This window comes from Hydra viridissima, unplaced genomic scaffold (assembly GCF_058129835.1).
Source record: "Hydra viridissima isolate aposymbiotic clone 2 unplaced genomic scaffold, HvirCarnegie_v1 scaffold_2, whole genome shotgun sequence".
In the NCBI taxonomy this organism is placed as follows: domain Eukaryota; kingdom Metazoa; phylum Cnidaria; class Hydrozoa; order Anthoathecata; family Hydridae; genus Hydra; species Hydra viridissima.
The window spans coordinates 10,752,763-10,775,189 of record NW_028324301.1 but is presented as its reverse complement, the minus strand read 5'-3'; the positions used below and the strand labels follow the sequence as shown (position 1 = coordinate 10,775,189).

The window sequence follows — 22,427 nt, the reverse complement described above, 5'->3', positions numbered from 1 at the left end:
AAAATGTGATACCTCCCAGATTTTTCTAAATATGAAAATAAAGTGTCCAGATGCCCCACTTACTATATTTGTTAACATTTTTGGGGTACTCGGATAGTAAACTTAAACCTTAAATTTCTGACCTGTGTAAAGTGTTTTTTATCATAAAAAATAATAATTATTATATTGGATTTCTTTGTTATTTTGTCCTGAAGATATCTTTCACAGTAAGTATTGTTTTAATGCCAATCATTTTTGTTTTTAAATTCAGTTTAAATAAAGTTCTTCACTATTAGCCTTATTAAATTTAATCACATTATAAGTTTTATAGGGTTGTGATACTATTTTATTTTCATTAAAATAAATTTAAAATTTATAGCCTAATCTGGATTTTGGTTAATGCAATTAAAAAAAGCGTAATTTTTTTTAATAATGGAGTGAGTAATTTGAGTAATAATTTTTCAGATGCCAAGAAAGTACAAACGAGTGATAAGTCGGTTAAAGCCTGATACTCATTCAATAAAAGCTGCTGTGATGGCTGTCGAATCCGGCAGTTTATCACTACGAGCAGCTGCACAAGAGTATACAATTTCAAAATCAAGTTTACAGCGGAAAATAAAGGTTAATAAAGAAACTTCTTACAGTAGCTTATACTTTGATGAACAACATAAATATATTTTAAGTAAGACACAAGAAGATGAACTTTCAATATATCTTCGTCAAGCATCTAATATGCATTATGGACTTGATGTTAGAGAAACAAAGCAACTTGCATATCAATATGCAATTAAAAATGACACTAAAATACCAGAAAACTGGAAAAAGAGTGAAACAGCTAGAACTGAAAGGTTTTATTTATTCTTAAATTGTACAAAATTATTTATTTGTACGCCAGAAGCTACCAGCCTCAGTCGAACAACTAGTTTCAATCGCACAAATGTAGATACTTTCTTCAAAAACCTTGACAGTGTGCAGAAGCGCTATAACTTTTCTGCTGATTGCATTTACAATATTGATGAAACAGGTCTGACAACTGTTCATAAGCCAGTGAAAGTGATTGCTGGTAAAGGAGTAAAGCAAGTAGGACAGGTAACTTCTGCTGAAAGGGAAACCCTAGTTACAATGGTGGGTTGCATTAATGCCCTTGGAAATTTTATTCCACCGTTTTTGATATTTCCTCATGTCCACTTTCGTAGCCATATGCTTAAAGGTGCACCAACAGGTACAAAAGGTGATGCTAATCCTAGTGGATGGATAAATACTATTTATCATGCTATTTTATTATGCTAATCCTAGTGGATGGATAAATATATTTCAAAATATTATTTTGAAATGGTTTGATCATTTTGTGGAGTATGGACATCCTACCAAGGATCATCCATTACTTTTAATAATGGACAACCACAAAGCTCAAATATCGATTGAACTGATGGATAAAGCTAAGGAAAGCAATGTTGTGCTCTTGAGATTGCCACCCCATTGCAGCCACAAACTCCAACCACTTGACAGATCAGCATTTGGGCCATTAAAGAAATTTTACAATTCAGCATGTGATTTTACAATAAAGGCACATCCAAATACTCCTATGAAGATATATGGCATTTCTGAAAATTTAGGAATAGCTTATACAAGAGCCTTTACTTCCCAAAACTTTCAAAATGTATTTAAAGCAGCTGGCATTTTCCCGTACAATCCATTTGTTTTCAGTGATGTTGACTTTTTATGTTCTTATGTATCTGATCGACCATTTCCAGCAAATGACAATTCCGACAAACAAACAATCCACACATCACTGTGTATTGTATCTGAAATTATTAATGAAAAGAAACAGCAAATCAGCACTTCTGCCTACCATTGGACAGCAGAAGATATAAGGCCATTTCCAAAAGCGGGTGAAAGGGTGGCAAAGAAAAAAAGTGCAAAAAGAAAATGTTCTAGGTCTCTGGTATTGATTGACACACCAACAAGAAATGAACTAGTTGAAAGTTTATCAGAATGTAAAAGAAAAAAAGAAGATAAAGATAAGAAAAAGAAAAAAAGTTACCCCCTCAGACATCAACGTAATTTTGACTCAATTTAAACATCAAGCAACCTGTTGAACAAAGTTACAAATGTATTTAGAATGGTATTTTATTTTTGTTAAACATAAATAAATTTTGTGTATTGTTATGTTTTATAAGGAGTAGAAAAAACAATAAAATAATGCTTAAAATTATTTGTTTCTATTTTTGTCCCATTTCACCCCAACCATTGTCCCATTTCATCCCAACATGGGGTGACATGGGACAAACAGTGTCACTTTAAAAAACCAAGCCCTTGAACTTAATTTGATGGTTAAATAATGGGTTTTGTAACAATTTAACATGACAATTCATTGGACTATAGTTTTAAACCGATTTGTATGGTTTTTGTGGAAAATTTAAAGCGCAGCACACAAGCAAATTTTTTTGTCCCATCTCACCCCGTTCTCCCCTACGTTAAATATGATTGCAAATATTAAGTTCTTATAAGATTATTTTTAAAGTCATACTTTTTAATAAGGATTTTACAAAACTTTAACTTAATCTTAACTTAAAATTTAAAATTAAGTTTAAAATTACGTTTGGTGTTAAAAATATTGCCTTGATTGCTCATTTTGTCTACTTTTTTAACGGGATACTTATTTAACGCCTATAATGGCGTTAAATAAGTATCCCGTTAAAATAATAAAAGTCATCCAGAATCCTAAAATAAGTGCTCCAAAACTTGCTGGAATGCTGCAAAATGATTACAATATAAAAGTGGATCCTGAAACTATTAGAATAACCTTAAGAAGAGCTGGATACAATGGTAGAGTACCATTGAAAAAGCCTTACATCAGCAAAGTAAACAAAACCAAATGAATACACTTTGCAAGGGTTTATATTAATGAACCACAAACATTCTGGGAATCTGTCCTTTTCACCAATGAGTCAAAATTTAATGTGTTTTCATCAGATGGAAGAGTTAAAGTTTGTAGAAAACCAAATGAAGCATTTAAAAAACAAAACTTGTGTCCAACGGTGAAGCATGGTGGAGGAAGTGTTTTAGTGTGGAGTTGTATGAGTGCTTCAGGTGTAGGAAACTTGGTTTTCATTGATGGAAATATAGATCAAAATGTGTATTTAAACATTCTAAAAAATCACTCCAGAAATTACCCAAAAATTAGTTGATACTATGAAAAACAGACTACATGAGGTAATAAAAGCTCGTGGTGGAAACATAAGATATTAAAACACTAGCAAATTGAGTTTGCATAACAATTTGATTTGATTTTTGTAAAGTGGATGAAAACTTTTTTGGCGCAAAAAACCAGATACTAGATAATCGGTATCGTATAAGTCGATACCGAGAAGAATGGTCTCGTATCGCGTGGTATCGCTTATATACTAATGTCGGTACTATCAGTATCGGTTCGATACCACTCGATTTCGAGAAGGAAGGTCTATACTATCAATATCGCTTCGATATTAAACGATACCGATAATAGAAAGAATCGTATAGTATCGCATGGTCTCGAATCGAGATTCAATAAAACAAAAAAACAAAAAATTAAAATGTGACTTATTGAATTTTTTATAAACAAAATACAAGTACAATTGCTTTTTAGAGATTTACTTATTGCTTTTTAATAATCTACAATACTTTGGCTATCGTCGTTGTTTTTTCCTTTGCCGTACTTTCGTTGGTATTTTAGGATTTTCTTCTATTAATATTGGCAAAGCTAAGTCTGATTCATGTCCTATATCACTATCATTTTCTTGTTCGATGGGCCATTTTTTATCGTAATTTTCAAGAGCGGAATAGTTCTGCATTATAAATACAAGCTTATCTGCCTTGTCACTATTGAGATTGTATCTACGATCAGTGATGACAAGGCCAGAAGCAGAAAATGCTCTTTCAGATGATACAGAGGTTGGTGGAGTTGCCAACCAAGATCTTGTAACACCCGAAAGAACAGGAAGTTCCGCTGCATGCTGCTTCCACCATGCTAAGGTGTCAGTTTTTCCAGCATTTTTGGATCTTATTGTTTTTTGGTATTTTTCCATTTCAAGCTTAATAGGAGTGTTTTCGTGTATATGATGTGAATTAGTATCTTCCTTATACTTTGCTAAAATAATATTGTACTCATTTTCCTCCCAACCTTGTTCATTATCAGCAACGGAATCGTTACTACCGTTGTTATTACTGGAGCTTGAGACAGACAATGAAGAATTCTTATAGTACTCTTTGGTTGTGGGATGGTTTTCAACCAGTTTTTGAATATTTTCATCGTCAACATCAAGGTGTCCACGAAAAAATGGATGAAGGTAATATCCTAGTGCAAATGTGGGTAATTTACGGCCTTTGTCTGGGAATCTCTTATTTAGTTCTGATAATAAGTCCTCTAAGAATTTTTCTACTAATTTTTTGTTTCCATGAGTAACATAGTTATTTTTTTCTTTCTCGATGAGTGCTGTTACTTTCCACAGCGACATGTCAATTCGGATCTCTGTGTCAGAAGATAAAAAAACTGATAATTCTTTAACAGATTTAAACACTGGAACAATAGCTTCAAAAAGTAGGAACTGTTCATTTGTAGGTACGGTTTTTTTCCAATCATCACCTTCTGTATCGCGTAAGTATATGAGTGGAACCTTCAGTCGAAGCATGACGTGCAGCATATCGTAATGGCTGTTCCATCTCGTGGTTACTGTGGAGGGTATTTTGAGATAACTCACATATAACCTAGAACAAGCATCTTTCAACGAAGCACTGAAGGCTGTCGATTTATGAAGCCTGATAGTAAGTGAGCTGGCTTTAAGAAAAGCATCTTTCAGTTCCGGGGTACCCTCAACTGTTATTTGAAGTGCAGTGTTGAGTTTATGATCATTGCATGAAACAGAACCTTCTTCTTTAGTTATTAAAGACACACTGTTGTTTAGAGCACATGCCATGTTTGATGCCTGATCAATAACACACAGTTTATTGGGTATTTTTTTTAATGATTCAGGGTATGAGAGTGTGTTATCAAGTGCTTTTGCAATGTTGATTCCAGTGTGTCGCTCTTTGAATAGGCACACTTCCGGTGTAAATTTCTTTAGGGCAAAGTCTAGCAAGATATAATGTAATGTCACGGACATGAATGAATCATTTTCCTTTGTTTCCTATGGCAACCTGATTAAAATTTATGAGCTCTTTTTCCATAACTTCATGCATTACTACCTTCAGTGTATGGTAAAGCTGAGGGAGTTTATTTTTTGAGAAAGTCGTTGAATATTTTATTGTGGCATTTGGTAATAATTTGTTCATAAACCTCTTAAAATTTTCAGAATCAGCAAAACTGAACATCAAGCACTCAGTAGCAATCAAAGTATGATCAACTACTAATTAACGCCGATCTTGAAGTGGCCACTTTTTTGTAACCGCCTTCTTCGGGAGAGTGAGAGTTTTGAAGGCTTTTGCGGATCCAGAAGCATCTGCCTCGATTACGTTTAGTTCTTCATCTAATTGTGATCTCCGCTCTTCTTCTTTTTTTTGAAGTTCGATGAATAACTTCTTATGTTGTGTTTGAATATGCCTTCGCAAGCCAGTAGTATTTGCTTGCTTTGTTGCAAGCTTATTTCCACAAGTTTTACACAGAGCAGATTCTCCTGAAAATGTAAAATACAGTTTAATAAAAAGTAAAATGGTTTTACTTAATTATTATTATTTTATTTTATTTTCATTAAAAACAACAGAGCCGGGACGCTTCGAACTCACTTGGGGCCTGAGGCAAAATTAAGTTTTGGGGGCATTTACTGTAAATTTTACCTCTAAAAAATGTCAAGAGTTAAATAATTTCAGAAATATTGTTACCAAAAAAATACCCTTTGATAGACGTGAATTTAATTTTTTTTTTTACAATTAGTTACTAGGTATCTTTATATGAAACAAAAACAAATTCAGAGTGGGCCGGTGTTGTACAAATTTATTTCCCCCATAAATTTATTTCCTAGTCGCACGCCGATTGGCTTAAGAGGTCCGCCCGAAAACTAAAGAACACCCATATTAACTAAACAACAACACCCATAAATTTAATTCCGATATTGAAAAAAGCTTTCAAATAAATAAACTGGCATATTCTGATATATTATTTTTACATTTATTCTTAAACAATGCCTAAGATCAATGCTAAAACTCAAGAGTTACGTCTTGAAGAGATTAGGCAATACGGGCGCTACTCCACTTTCTCCCCCCCCCCCCCCTAATTTTATGATTGATTCTGATAGAGAATTTTATGCTGATTAAGAATCGTATAAAAACATGGGTCTCAAAATCAACGGAAAGTGCTCTAATCTGATGTTGAAAGTCACTGATCTCAAAATATAACTGGATAGCGTATACGAAATAATTTTTTGAAGCCAGTTTTGGCCTCCCAAGATGGCGGCGGAATTAAGGAATGGTGATATGAAAATTAAGAAACTGATGATAATCAAGTTTTATATCTTGAGTTCAAATATTGACAAATATATTAATTTCTAATAAAAATCTAGTTTTTTTGTTTAACATAAGATTTTTTTCATAAAAATAACGGAATATTACATATTTACATAAATTTCAAATATAAATATTTTTTTATTTAACAAAACATATTTTTACAATAAGTTGCTCTATATTAACTTTCTGTTTTTCGTTTTTTAGAATAAATATGATAAAATAAAAATTCTCAGTAAAACTAAGTACAAATTTTAATTTTAATTTGCTTAAATTTGGTTTGTTTAATAAAAGTAAAGAAAAAGTATTTGTTTGCTTGTGCAGAAATCTCAAGTTTCAAATAGTTAGCATTTGTTATATAATTTATGTACCTTTTAGTTCTTAACTACCCAATGCTGTGTGCTAGAAGGTTAATAACACAACAGCATGGTAGGCAGCTGATTTTATTTTTAAGATAAAATGTTTTCTAGGCATTAGTTCATTAGATAGGCACTAAAAAATTATAAATGCTGCATGAACTATTAACTGAGCGCTGTGATTTCACACAACTCAGAGGTTCCTTCTAGAGTTATTATATATATATCATATCATATCATAAAAATATTTTTGATTGGTTTTTGAATAGGATAAGTTTTGTTAATTGCTTCCTAAGCTTTTTTCCAGTTATTAATCCGGTCAAAATAGACAAAAAAATAGTGGTAGATTTGCAATAATTCGCATAGAGCTGAAAATTTGTACATACCTTGAGCACATTATTACAAATAAAGTATTAAAAGTCCCCATCGATCCCATATCTGCAAAAAAAGTTCTTCAAGGTTTAAGGTATAAAAAAAAGTTATTTTTTTTAAAAAAAAAAAAAGAAAAGTTTTAATCATAAAAATAGGTCAAACAAAAGCGAACGGCATTTAAACGCATTTTTGAATAAACTATTTCGTCGGCTTTTCTCTGAACTTGTATAAGAACAATGAAAAATGCTTTTTTCAAATAATTTTTTCAACTGATTTTTCTCGTCTGACTTCCCAAAATTCTTAGAACAAAGTTACGAACAATGAAATACTTTTAGCGTTGAACGTTCCGTTGCAGTTAAGAGTATCGAGCAGTATTTTTTATTACGATTGGAACCGTTTAATACTTTTATTAAAATGTCGCAACTATGTTTTATATGTAGTAAACTTTTAATAGCAAGTGAAACTGTTGTTGTTGATCGTGGAATGAAGACTTTGATTGATACAAGTGTTAAAAGAAGTGACGGGTTTTATGAATACCTCAAAGATCTGAAGTCTGTGACGATTCATGTGGTGTGCCGTAAAAAGTATACTCGGAAGAGTACTATTGTTGCATTTAAAAGACAGTAAGATATAGATCAAGTCAGCACATCTGAAAATAGTCCACCTCGTACCAGAGCGCGCGTAAGTGAATCACTTTTTTGTTTAAAAAAATGTTGCTTATTTTGCGGCGATGAAGCAAAGCAGGAGGCCGAGAAGAAGAAAGCGAAGAAAGTTTGGCGTAAAATTCATAAAGTTGCGACTCTTGAATTTAAAGAATAAATTCTGAAGGTAGCATGGAGTCATTCTGACGAGGAAGCAAAAAAGGTTACTTCACGCATTGAATATGAATTTGATTTAGCTGCTGCTGAGGCTAAATATCATAATACCTGTTATAATTCTTTCTTGAGGCCAACCAGTTGGTGTAAAATCGGTCGTTCTCAAGATGAATCTACAAATGTTGCGATGGAAAAAATATTTAAATACATTGAAAATAGCGATGACTGCCAGTTTTCATTAGAAGAACTAAAAAATATTTGCAAAAATCCACATTTAGATAACAGAACAATTAAGACACGTTTAAAGTTGAAGTTCGGCAATAAAATTATTATCGCTGAAAAACCGGTGTAGCGTTTTTAATTTACTGCCATTAAAATTTTACTGCGCAGCAAAATTCCAAAGTAAAAATTTTACTGCGCAGTAAAATTTCAACGTTGGAATTTTGTAAAAAGTAAAACTGCTATCGTTATTTTTTTACTGACTTTTTTAATATACAGTTTCTGGCGTTTATTTTTTTGACGTTTTCAAGATGTAAAAAAATATTAACTTTCATGATATCAGGAAATACTTGAATGACAAAAAGTTTCCTGAAGGTGTAAATGAGAAAGGAAAAAAGGCAAACTTTAAAAGGCAATGTAAAAACTTTGAAATTATAGACAACAAATTGATGTATTGCAAAAAAAATAAGGGAAAATGCATAGCTTTACATAAAAAAGTGAATCAAAATCTGGCCTGGAAAGTAAACTATCATTTAATGTATTCATTAAATAATAAAAGTTTCATTAAAAGAAAAATTGAAGTACCCTTAGTTTTATAAAACATGTATATTTTTACCCGCCCCTCCCAAAAACTTTAACATCTCTTCTTTTCTTGATGACAGTAAAAAAATAACGAGCGCAGTAAATTTTTAACATTAAAATTTTACTGCGCAGTAAATTTTTAACGTTAAAATTTTACTGCGCAGTAAAATTATAGCGTTAAAATTTTACTGCGCAGTAAAATTTCAACGGAGTAAAATATTAACATGACACCGGGAAAATTAACATTTATCTGTTTTTTTTGACAATCATAGCGATATTCTTAACCAAGCTTGGTATGAGAAGAAAAGCCAAAATAAAGAAGAAGAACGATTTCGAATTTTAAAAACTGCGGCAGCAATCATTCGAGAGGACATTCAATCAATATTTTTTAGAGCAAGTTACTTTGAAAAATAAACGATGAAAAATTAGAACATTTAAAATTAGTTTGTACAAGTATCAGCCACAGCATTATGTCTGTTGTTAGGCCTACGAATATATAATACATATAATGCGTTTAATAATAAATAATATATGCAAATATTATGTATATATTATTTATATATATATATTAATTTAGTAATATTTATATTATATTAATTTCGTAATTTCACAAGAATCGCAATATCTTTTCTAGCAATGCATTTTAATTAAAATCGCATTATACTTAATATATTTTTGCTATATATTTTCTCGCAATATATTCTTGCAATATCTTCTTCAATGTTTCGCAAGCATTGCAATACCTCAGGAATAACGATTCTTATAAAAATGTATAAAGGCAATTTTATTAAATACTTTCATGATGTAATACTTTTGTTTGATCTTTATTATGATAAAACTTATCATTAATTAGAAAAAAAGAAAAAACTATTTTTTTTAATCTTTAACCTTTAATAACTTTTTTTGCAGATATGGGATCGGTGGGGACTTTTAATATTTTATTTGTAATAATATCCTAAAGGTATGTACCAATTTTCAGCTTTATGCGAATTATTGTAAATTGAAATGTTTATTTTGACCGGATTATATTTTGGCAGTTTGTTTTTTACCCAGGTGATAAAGATATATTTTTGCATAGTTTTCTGAAATAAGTTTAATCAGTGCAAATAAATGGTTATCAGTTATAGCTGAGTCAAACATATGAGAAGTTTGTTCATTAAATATTTTTGAGTAATCAACTGATCTCAAAACAGCACTAGAAATGGCATTTTGAATTCTTATTTCATTTGGAAGGTTGCCATTTATTGAGGCAAGCAACCTATGGAAACATCTTTCAGTTTCTTCGCATATGATAGCAACACTTTTGGTTGGTTTAATTAAACCTCCTCTGTCTTTGAATTTTAAAAAACTGGTTTGTTATGATAAGAAAGTACTAATGCATTCCAACATTTAATGCAGATGGTTTATTGTAAATTTACATAGCATAAGTTTTTTAATAAGATACATAATGTTGATAATGTTTGATAACATACAAAACATATGTTATCAAAACATTCCCTTAATGATTTGTTTTGAATAATAGGTTAAAAACAATTGACTCAATTATTGAGAGCTGAAATATTACAAAGAATAATATATAAGTAAAATAATATATATTAAAAAATAACATTTTGTACTTAATATTTTTATTAAATACTATATCCATTAATTACATATATTTATTAAATAATCCTAGAAGGAACCCCTGAGTTGTGTGTACTCACAGCCTCAGCTAATAGTTCATGCAGCATGTACATATCTGGTATCTTGCTACAAAAATCGAAAATATAAAATTTGTCAAAATTGTAAATAGACACCACTGCCGCTTACCATACAGTCATGTTATCAACCTTCTTGCACACTGCATTGGGTAACTAAGAACTAAAAGGTACATAGATTATGCATAAATATTATTTAATCGTAAAGTAAATATTTAATCGAAAGTATTGAATATTTTGTACCTTAGTATCAAAATAATTACTTTAATTGTCTGATTTTTTTAGAAATCATTTCATTTCTTTAAAGTCATTAAAACTTTGTTTCATAGTCTAGTTTTTCTTTCAAAACTCTATTTATTTTCTTTAATATTTCTGTAAAAAGCCTTATAAAATGTACATCGATCATCGCTAGGAACTCCGATCGCCGCCATCTTGGGAGGCCAATTTTGGCTTCAATTTTTTTTGAAAAAGGCAATTGAATACGCTATCCAGTTATATTTTGAGATCAGTGGTTGAAAGTACAAAAATATACCACAAATCGCTAATATTCGCCATCTTGAAAAGTGATTTTTTTTTTGTTTAAAAGTTATCCTTTCAAAGTATCAACAGCCTGGTTTTTATTTTTTATATAAAAGATTTCGAATAAAAGAACAAAGAACCGGTGCGTTAAGTTCATAATCAGGTGTATTGACCGCATTTTTTTTCTCTTAGCAGGTAATGAAATTCAATGGCATTTACTCTTATCGCGTCAATTTGCTTCAACTGGATTCTTAGTTTGTTAGCTTGAGTGTCTTTTAAAACTTTTGTCAAATAAGTTGAAAAATTCTTTCATTGATTATATTCTACAATTCACTTTAAAACAAGATAAAAATTTTTTTATTATAAAAATAATTCTTTAAAACTATTGACTTTCTTTTAGAACTTCAAGTTAACCCCCCGTGAATTCATTTTCATTATGTTTGTCATATAAAAAGGAGTGCTTCAGAATAGTTTTTGTACTTCTTCATTTATCTACATATCATGGCTCTTCGAAGACCAACAATAGACGCTTTTGACTCACTTTCTTTGACAGAAATAGGAGCAAAATTCAAATACGATATCGAAGCTACAATTCACTGGTGCAGAACTTATGGTTTACTCGCTGAAAGCATGAATTGTAGTGTATGTAACGTGCCCTGCACACAGCAAACAAAGAATGGGTCAGTTGATCAAGTTATTTGGAGATGTCCAGTCAAGCGCTGCAAAAGAACCTTCAACATTAGAAAAGGCAGCTTCTTTGAGAAATCTCACCTACAATTGTGGCAAATATTGGGCTTAACTTACGCTTGGAGTAGAAGTGCAGGTAAGAGCCGGGGATTATCAATAAGTGATTTAAGGCAAGAGTTAAATATCGGAAACGACAGCACCATTGTTGATTGGAATCAATTTTGCAGAGACATTTGCGTCTCATATTTCCTCAATAACCCTGATCCAATAGGCGGTCCAGGGTGCATTGTTGAAATAGATAAATCTGTTTTTTTGTCGAAGAAAATATTAAGTTGGTAGAATAATCCCGCAGCAGTGGATATTTGGTGGGTATGAACCTGCAACGAAGAAAGACTTTTTGATTCCTGTCCAGAACCGCGATGCTGCAACATCAATTCCTATCATACATCAATGGATACTTCCTGGCTCTATTGTCTGGAGTGACATGTGGAGAGCATATAATGATTTGCAAGCTCCAGCATATTTACATGGTACCGTTAACCACACCCTCAACTTTGTAGATCCACAGACAGGTGTAACAACAAATCACGTGGAAGCTATGTGGTGTCGAGCAAAAGCAAAATTCAAATCAATGATGGGGCCAATAATCGCGAAATGGTAGCTGATTATTTATCCGAGTTTATGTGGATGCAGAGATTTTCCGATCCAATCGGTTTTTTCACTTTTGGGATCAAGTTTTAACAGCATATCCTGTTTGACATCCTGTGTGCATCAAACGTAACATACATTATAATTCATGCCTAAGGTTGTGTAAATCAAAAAACGGCTATTTTCATAGCCACACAAAATTATTAAGAACATTTTTTGCAAAGAACATTAAGAAAGCCCTTTTTTATTACTCTATGAAAGTTTGTCTTTCCAATTAATTTTTTTCTTTAATAACAAAAAAAAAAAAATATAACCGAAAAAATAATCGTAAATTCTGTTATAAAACTAAATTTCATAAGAAGGAATCGCAATTTCGCAAGAGCGACACGTTTTATAACTTTATAACTCGATCGTCTGCCTGATAGCTCTGGAAAGAACTTACGCGTCTATATTAGCCATTCCAGACGATTTTTTTATAATTCAAATAAACATATACAATGATTCTTACGTCGCGAAAATAAAAATAAAAAACGTCATAAAATATGCGAAGGAATATAGATATATATATACATAATTTCTGTATACAAATCCTTAGAATCTATTCTTCAAGAAAACATAAATAAATACTTGTTATAAAAAGAGGAAAGACTAAACTTGCAATTTCCACCTGGACACTTTTAAAAAAAACTTTTTTTTTAAAAAAAATTAACCTTGAAGTTTTGAAACGCTAAGAACTAAAAATTTATGTATAAAAGTTAAAAAGTGTCCACATTCCATTAGATTCCTCATCCCTTTTTTAACATATACGGAAAATTTTATAAAAATTGGATGTGTTTTAGTATTAAGGAATCCTAACCTCCAAAAGCTTCGTTTTAAAAAAACGTTCCCGCTTCAAGCTTTTTTCTTAAAAGTGGTCTTAAGATATGGATAAAATTTAAATGAAGCCATATAATCCATAGTACTTTCTATATTTGGCTGGAAAGAGGTTGAGTAACACTAATTGATTCAAAAAACCTCAAGGTGTTTGCTTAAGCATACAAAAAGATATGAGAGTAAAGTTCATGAAAATTTCGTGTTTTTTGTCAAACGTCAGATGTTTTTCGTTGAGCCGTGGAATCGCTATCTATATTAAACCAGAAAAAATTCCTTATAGTAAAAACCAGGCTGGCAATGTTTTGCGGTTAAAAACAATATCAACCGTAAAGTTAGTGAATTCAAGATGGCGAATATTAGCGATTTGTGGTATATTTTTGTACTTTCAACATCAGATTAGAGCACTTTCCGTTGATTTTGAGACCCATGTTTTTATACGATTCTTAATCAGCATAAAAATCTCTATCAGAATCAATCATAAACTTAGGGGGGGGGGGGGGAAAGTGGAGTAGCGCCGGCAATACGTAATAGAGGGTAAGTATGCAAACACTGTTTTGAACAGTAAAAAACGAGGGCTAAGATTAGCTGCAAAGAATTTTACAGGAATAGGCAAGTCAGTACTCATAACTTAATATTTGAGAACTTTCCATTCAATTTAAAATATTTAGTTTTAAGTTTTGAATTATGTTTAAAAAATGGTTAAATTTTCAGATGGACGTTTGTACTATAATAGAGATGAATCTCTACGACTTGTCTTATATAGTCAAGAAGAAAGAAGGAGGGTTCTCAAAGAATGCCATAACGATGCTGGTGGGGCACATCAAGGAATAGTAAGAACGCAAAGTAAAATTAAAGCTTTATACTATTGGATGTCAATTACATCTGATGTGGAAGCATGGGTTAAGTACATGTTTATTACTTGCTTTTTACGTAGGTTACCTGTTTATTTTCCTAATAATATCAAGAAAATAAACATGTAACCAACATTGATAATATACACTTTAAGTTGTATAAATTATATTTTTATAATTAAGTAATAGATAGTCTATATTATAGATCAAGACATGTAAACAATGTCAGTCATTTGAAAAAATAAAAACAGTTGCACCACAACTACACCCAATTCAGGTTTCTGAAAGATGGGCAGTTTTAGGACTTGATCTAATTGGTCCATTTACAGAAACATTAAACGGCAATAAATATGTTTTAACAATAACAGATTTATTTACAAAATGGATTTTTGCTAGGGCATTGCCTGAAAAATATGCTGTTGCTTTAGCTACTGCTTTGGTTAACACTTTTCATATGTATGGTCCACCAAAAAAAGTAATCACTGATCAAGGAAGAGAATTTGTAAATGAGGTAAATGCTAAAAGGTTTTCTAAAACTTTCATCTTCTTTGTGTTAGTTAAATTTTTTTATTAATTACATTTAATTTTTCTGTTATATAGCTTAACCATAAAATTTTTCAATTAATGGGTATTAAACATTCTGTGACATCAGCATACCATCCTCAAAGTAATGGTCAAGATGAACGCACAAATCAAACTTTTAAGCATGCTTTAAGCAAGTATACTAATAATGAGATGAATGACTGGGATAGGTTTGATAGTCTTTATAATTTTAACTCTTTTTCTCTAAAATGTACAATTTCATTTATTATTATTTTCTTTTTTGATGATTTATATTAGTTACACATCTGCAATTGCTTATGGACTGAACATATCATGCCAGAAATCTACAAAGATGACTCCATTTTATCTTATGTATTTAAGACATCCTCCAGGTATTGAAGTGATAAATGTTCAGAATGAGACTGATGATAGTTTAATTAGTAGTTTTTCTGAAAAAATATCTGATTTTGCAGTAGAAAAGCTAGTTAATGATTGTGAAGCTGTAGAGAAAAAAAAATTAGAGAAAATATAAAAGTTGCTCAAGAAAAGCAGTGCAAGCAACACATGAAAAAAAAGTTTCAAAAAAAGGTGTAAAGATGTTTACATTTACAGCAAATGATCAAGTGATGAGGTTAAATACAAGAAAGCGTGGTCGCAAAGGTGAGCCTTTATCTAAGGAGTGGTTGGGACCATATATTCTTACTGCTTTAAATGTGAAAGGTCAATGCACTTTAAAAAACCTTAAGGGTGAAATTTTAAAGACAAAAGTAAATGTTTCTCAGCTTAAATCTTATTATCCATGTCAAGACATAGAAAATAATATTCAACATCAAGAAGCAACTCGTTTAGATTTGTCATTCAGTAGTTACCCAGAAACAAATGTAGTTCAAAAGACTAGATTTAGTCAAACAATGTTATTACAAAATCAGTCAGATATTAAAAACATTGACCATATTCATTCTTATTCACCAAAAAATAGCATTACAGTTAGTTTATCTGTGTTTGAGAGTATTTTGAATCAAAACATGTTAACAGATATTGAAATTAATGCTGCTCAAGCAATATTAAGAAATCGATTTCCTGCTATTCAAGGTATGCAAGACACTTTATTAGGAACTAATCTTATGTTCAGCAAACAGTCACAGGAGATGCTACAAATTTTGCATGACGGATCCCTTCACTGGCTATTGGTTAGCACTCATGGTTGCAGTGATGGAGTTATTAAAATTTATGACTCAATGAAGAAACAAATGCAAACTTTGCATGTACAAAACCAAATTGTTTCAATTATATCGTCTTCTAAAAATACAGTTATGTGTCTATACCAATCATGTCAGCAACAAATTGGAGGAATTGACTGTGGTTTGTTTGCAATTGCATTTGCAGTAGATATTTGTATGGGACAAAATGTTGCATCCATTTCGTACAATCAATCTGCAATGCGCCAGCATTTGCACAATTGCTTTAAAGCAAATTATTTTACATCATTTCCAAGATCATATTTGGAAAAGACAGTTTATAAATGTGAAAGTAGTTCTGCAATTTTTAATGTTTGTTAATGTGGATTGTCTGATAATATGTAGATTGTTGTGTAGATTGTCTAATAAAAGATTATAAGTTCAGTATAGATTAAAAAGTTATGCAGTTTAATAGCTGTCAAAATTTTTTTCATGTTTCTTGTGAATCAATGGCAGAAGCTTAAAAAATTAGTGCATGGAAATGTCTGTTTTGTATTATTTAATAATTAACTTTTAATATAGCTTCAGATTATTTTAGTTTTCTACTAATTAGGCAAGATGCTGGTGTTTAGTAATTTTAATAAATCAGTGTAACCTGAACGTATGGCACCTGACATCCCCTAATACCTAGTCTATGAATGGATCTATACTTTTTCATTATCATTTTTATATATCATATTTATTTTATTTCAGGTATTAATGTGAGGATTTGTCAAAGCAAACATTAAGGGATCGACTTATGTTAATGTTTTAATGGTAAAATGTGTTTTGCATCAGGAATTAAGTTATTTTGATTTATTTTTACCATAGGGCATACCAGATATATTTTATTTTGTTTATTATTGCAAGGTTTTATCAGAGCATGCTGAAAGTTAGACTTTTGCTTCTGTGGATATTGATGCCTTCAGTAGACAAGATTAAACCTGTTTGAAGAATCTACATTTTCTATCTATGATGTCAATGCTGTATGGTAAATACAAAAGATGCGTCTTGTTCGGATTAGGCAGTCACAATCATCATGAAAAAGGCTTTTTTCATAGCCACAATTCTGTTAAAAACATTATTAAGCATATGGGAAAAAAAGTATTAGTGAAAAATTTCAATTTACCTTTTGTACTAAAACTTTTTCAGTTACCTGCTGGATTAGCAGAGTCAAGAAATATGGTTGATAGGGTGTATATCCTGTAACACGTATAAGAACAAGACAATTTTTTCGTTTTTCAAAGTTAATATATGAACTTTGATTTATATTTATGGTACGTGAACGAAGTGAATTACTTGATTCATATTTCATGAATCAGGCATCAGACCTAGAAGATTTTAATGACACGCTCGTTCAATACTTTTTGTTCTACTTTTTTAGGGGGATAGAAAAGGCAGCAGTGGCCGTGAAAAAGAAATCCATACTGTCATTTTTGTAGATTTTGTAATGTAAAATATGTTTTGTTACTTTAAATTTTTTGGAAAAAAGACTCTTGTATTATAATTGTGTATTCACTTACGTCACTTATGTTTTTTGAACGTTAAAGTCACAAAAAGCTCAAGAATATTTGTGATTACTAAATTACGCTCAAAGCATAACAAACATCTTTTGAACGTTCAAAGACGTCTTTTCCGGACAAAATGTCAGCTGGGATATCAGGATCAACTTTATACGCATATGGAACTTAATCGCCCAAAGAGGACATCGTTGAGTGTCTTTACTTGAATGCGTTTAGAACGCGTCCAAAACGTTAATTATACGTTTTTTGTACGTTCCCGTGCTGGCCAGGTTGTAATACTAACCTTTCTGTCAATCTGGTCATATGATTATACATTTCAGATAAGTTAAATTGTTATTGATTTATTTACTAATAATCCGTGTTAAAGGTTGCTCACAGCTGGTAAAGTTAATATTATGAGAATATTTCAAAGGCACGGTTACAAGTACTCAGACGCTCGGACTAAGTAATTCCAATAGGGCCCCTTTTGGCAGTATTGGTATAATAATTTTAAGAAAATATAGAAAAAATTAAAATACCAGTGAAAAAGTAACCAAAATCAGCCCCAAAAATCTATGGGCTCAGGTATTTTGCGCTACCCCTCTAGATCTCCTTATATATTTGAGTGACTTGTTTACTAATGAGTTAAAAAATTCTAATATCAAATTATCTTCTTTACCTCGCAAATAAATAAAAAAATTATATTTTTTTTCCACAAATTTTTTTCCGCTACGGAAATAAATTTATATCGGGAAACAATTTTATGCGCAAGCCGCATAATTTTATTTCCTTAGTAACTGAAACTTGCGCCACGGAAATAAATTTATGGGGGAAATAAATTTGTACGACACCGGCATACAATCTGGCCATCAATTTAGCGGCACTACTCAACTTCCCCCCCCCCCCCCTAATTTAATGATTGATTCTGATAGAGAATTTTATGCTGATTCATAAAAATATAAAAACATAGACCTGAAAATCAACGGAAAGTGCTCTAATTCGAAGTCAAAGTTGTAAAAAATCCCAATAAAAACCTTAATATTCGCCATTTTGAAAATAGTAAGTTAATGATCTCTTAGCTGACAAAAGCAATACATTAATAGCATGGTTTTTACATTAAAAAAGTCGTTAAAGTATGTTTATCTTGCGCAATTTTTTCTGGTAATGAAAATAGCCGTTTTTTGATTTATTAGAGAATAAACTATATTTCAAGTAATGTACTTTTATAATAAATTTTAAAAAAGAATTCAACAGTTTTTTTTCCTAAAAGAAGAACTTTTAAAACTCAGTTCATAGTTGTTTTATGACATGTAAAATTTAGAAAATGTAACCTTCAAACCGTTTTTTTTAATAAAAAAGACCAGCTTACGATACAATAATAATTATTCATCAAATAAGGTTTGGGTTTTTTCAAAATAAAACAACTGGTTACATTTGATATTTAGAATGATTTTAGAAAGGTTATAAGATAGTTAGTAATAATAAATATATTGAATGTTTATATAAATTTTTTTTATTTTTTCTTATCTTTTTAATTTTATCAATAATATTTTGAAGTTTGAAGTTTCTTAGGTAGGGGAAGGGGTTACACCGAATACCACCGCCCTCCCTTACCTTTTTGTCCGCCCTTACACACTGTTTAACATAATTTAATAGTTTGTAAAAATTTAATATAGAAATAAATGTTGAAAAAATCTTTTCTTTCCTTTTAATCACGGTAGAAAAAATTTTAATAAGGATAACAGATGAAAAATTAAAATACAGAAGTGGTACCACACAATTATTTAAATTAAAACAAAGATACCAGATGAGAAATTAAATGATAAACATGATGTCATACAACCAGCTTAGAGAACTTTTTTTTTATAATAAATGAGCCATATATATATCTCATTAATTATACGAATTTACTATTTCAAATTACAAATCGTTTATAAAAATAACATGGAAGTTCTCATGATGACCCGAGTTGCAATACCAAATGATACTATCGGTACCAAACAATACCAACATAACCGATAACATTTAATAAGGTATCGCACCGAGAAAAAACGATACCAATATAAACGATACTTTCAATACCAGTATCGTGTGATCTCGATATCGATACTGCATGGTATCGCATCGAGACCAAACGATACCAATAAAAAGGTATCGTCCATGCACAAAATATTGGTTGTGCGCATGCGTGTGCTCAGGGTAAATCCATACTCGCGTTTTAAAGTTCTAGGCTGGACGTGAAAATAAAAGTTTAGGCGTTGTGTTGAAAACGTGAAGTAATTTTAAAGACGTTAACATTTTCCATAGTTTTCACACGTTTTCTTACCGTGACGTTTTCATAGTAATTTTCATAACGATATTTTACTAAAAACGAATTGGACTACGACGACTTATAAAATCATAACTTTTACGTTCTCGCCGCAGATGGCGTTTCGATTTCGTAAAGTTGGTAGTATCGCCATTTAGGCAGGTCCGTTTTAAGGGGTCGGAAAAACTATAGCTTTGCCACTTTATTTTCCCATTCTACGTTGATATACAAGACAATTCCTGAAAAAAATTTTTGAAAAATTTTAAATTGCCTGACCTCCCTAGGGGTTTGAATATTTTATATTTAGTACATTTTTAGGGAATTTTTTCTTTTTTTAATTTGCTCTGCCGGACCTATGTGGAGTCATAACCACAGCGCGCAATAATAAATTTTATGAAACTGCGCTGCGTTTGTAACTTTTTAAATTAAAAGTGGAAATATCAACACGTTCAAATATTGAAATATATTTATTAGGACAAACCCACATTAGTTGCAGAAGTATTATGTAACTATCGATTTAAATAATGTTCATAGTTTTATTACATAATTATTGATATAAAAATTTAAGCTAAATGACAAATAAAAATTTATTTATTTATTTTAGGGAAAATGTTTCCAAATTAGTATATCATCACAAGAAACTGGTATCATATCATTCAAAAAAAACGGAAACACAAAAGCTGCATGAAAATAATTTTTTGGCATTTGAAGAAGAATTGTTTGACATAGGACACCCCAAAACTTTATGAAATAACTGAAAAATATAGAATTCAATCAAAAGATGCAACAAAATGCGATATTTTGTTTTATGAAGACCAAAAAACTGCAAGAACAATAATAATTGACAAAATAGACAAAAAATATCAAAAAGTTTATTCCAACAGAGAGTTTTGCAAAAGGAAAGTCAAGGAGTTTGAGCAAAAGGAAGAATCTGCCACAAAAAACTCAAAGTTAAAACAATTTTCATCAAATAGCAATTTTATTAATGGAAATCAAGAGTTATTTTTGTTAGAAAATTTTGATAATGAAGAATTTCAATATAATAATTATGATGATATTGAAAAACAATCAACTAACATAAAAGGAAATAAAGTGACAGTAACAGTAGATATTGATGAACTTGTTAAAAAAATTTCAAAATTTTGTGGGCGTTTTGGAATTTCTGTTGGAGTACAGACAGGATTATTAGCATTATTTTTAAGATGTGGAAACATCAATCTTAATGAAGACTATATTTCTGAAGTTAACGAATGTCTAGCTATTGTTGTTACAAGTCCAGACTGGGATTTAAATACAAATGGAAAACAACAGGATGAGCTGCTAGGCATAGTTGAATGTCAATCAGGAAAAGGATATGATCGAGCATTGGTATGTTTTAATGTTATAAAAAGATTTGGAATTGAAAGCTTTATAATTGGAATTTGTGCTGATACGACAACATGTAACACTGGTTGTAATAAGGGTTGTATAAGTATTTTAGGAGAACTTTTAAATTGACCTCTGTTAAAGCTTCTTTTTAGAAAGCATTCTCAAGAGCGATATTTCTTACATGCAATAAATGCAATCACTAAAACAGAAAGCAAAGGTCCATCAAAATCTATTTATATGAGATTCAAAGCTGCTTGGCCAATGCACTATGAAAATGTTCAAAAAAATATGGATCAGTTATTAAAGTTTCCATGGTGCGAAGTTAGTGGAGCTCCATTAGAAGATATGGCTAAAAAAAGTTTATCTTTTTGCAAAAAAGCTTTGGAACTTCATACTTTCCCCAGAAATGATTATAAAAATCTGTGTCAATATGTCATTGTTTTTCTGGAAGGAAGGCAGGCAGTTCCTGGATTTATTATATACAAACCAAGCTTTCTTAGACACAGTTATTATCTTTCTGAAGAAACAGTTGTCTATTGTTTATTTAATAAAAGTCTTAACAATAAAGTTGCTCAGCAGTTGTTAAAAACAAATATACCTGAAGTCTTTAAACTTAAAAAGTTTAAGTCTGTAGAAATAAATGAAAATTCAGAACTTAATGATTATGTTGGTCAAAATTCTTGGCTAATATTTAAAATAGTTCCTTACTTATCAAAGTGGTTAGAAAGTCCACCTGATTTGTGAACTCATGATTCTGATTATAAAAATATGCAAAGGTTTATAAAGAGATTAGTCAGTGTCAATGACTGTTGTGAAAGAGCCATTTAATTGGTAAAAGACTTTATCGATTGAACAATTAAAGAGGAAAAGTTACAAGATATTTTACTGGTTTTGAAGGAACACAGAGTTAATTTTCCATTTTATAAATGTGACTGGTCCAAAGAAGTACTTAATAAATTGTAAGAAAAGTTTAACTTTTTATAAGAAAAATTTAACTGAATTTTTATGTATATTATTTACAAAACGTGTTTGTAAAGCCTTTAGTCAAAGTCTTTTACATATTTAACAGTTTACTTTTATTTTTTTATCTTTATTCAGTACATTATTTGGATTACTTATTTAACAAACTTCTTAAATTCAAATTTTATTAAGTTTTTTAATGAATATTTAAGAGTATTTAGATAAATATACAATTAAAAACATAGTAAAAACCAGTTCTTTAAAAGAAACCAGGTCATATCTCAAAATGTGTTATCTCGAGAAATTTTAAATATTTTGAGCTCAAATTTTATACGAACCTTCCTAATAGTAGAGCCAGCTCACAGAAAAAAAATTTATTAGTTTTGTTTCATCTCAACCATGATGAAATCAAAAAATTCATTAGTTTTGTTCATCTCAACCATGGTGGTTAGACAGG

At 30.7% G+C, this 22,427-nt stretch overlaps 2 protein-coding genes and 3 pseudogenes across 3 annotated transcripts; 4 read left to right on the top strand and 1 right to left on the bottom strand.

The window, feature by feature from the left end:
* The first annotated feature begins 83 nt into the window (after positions 1-83).
* Positions 84-2,159, top strand: LOC149891878 (uncharacterized). Its single transcript, XM_090079735.1, has 3 exons — positions 84-206; positions 445-1,241; positions 1,297-2,159. Exons 2-3 carry the CDS (start codon positions 445-447, stop codon positions 2,057-2,059), a joined length of 1,560 nt encoding a protein of 519 aa, XP_089935861.1. The 5' UTR covers positions 84-206; the 3' UTR covers positions 2,060-2,159.
* Positions 2,160-3,625: 1,466 nt separating this feature from the next.
* LOC149891877 (uncharacterized) lies at positions 3,626-4,661 on the bottom strand (annotated as a pseudogene).
* A 2,826-nt stretch (positions 4,662-7,487) lies between these two features.
* Positions 7,488-8,348, top strand: LOC149891876 (uncharacterized; annotated as a pseudogene).
* A 10,930-nt stretch (positions 8,349-19,278) lies between these two features.
* LOC149891875 (uncharacterized) lies at positions 19,279-21,651 on the top strand (annotated as a pseudogene). The gene is made up of 3 exons (XR_016449674.1): positions 19,279-19,327; positions 20,075-20,147; positions 20,247-21,651. The product of XR_016449674.1 is annotated as an uncharacterized LOC149891875 (transcript).
* LOC149891874 (uncharacterized) lies at positions 21,248-22,076 on the top strand. Its single transcript, XM_090079320.1, has one exon. It carries the CDS (start codon positions 21,248-21,250, stop codon positions 21,752-21,754), a length of 507 nt encoding a protein of 168 aa, XP_089935446.1. The 3' UTR covers positions 21,755-22,076.
* The last annotated feature ends 351 nt before the right edge of the window (positions 22,077-22,427 follow it).

Coding starts and splice junctions, on each gene's coding strand:
- LOC149891874 (XM_090079320.1), top strand. CDS start 21,248: ATGAGATTCAAAGCTGCTTGGCCAATGCACTATGAAAATGTTCAAAAA.
- LOC149891878 (XM_090079735.1), top strand. CDS start 445: ATGCCAAGAAAGTACAAACGAGTGATAAGTCGGTTAAAGCCTGATACT. Junction 1,242..1,296: donor CCTAGTGGATGGATAAATAC/TATTTATCATGC, acceptor AAATATATTTCA/AAATATTATTTTGAAATGGT.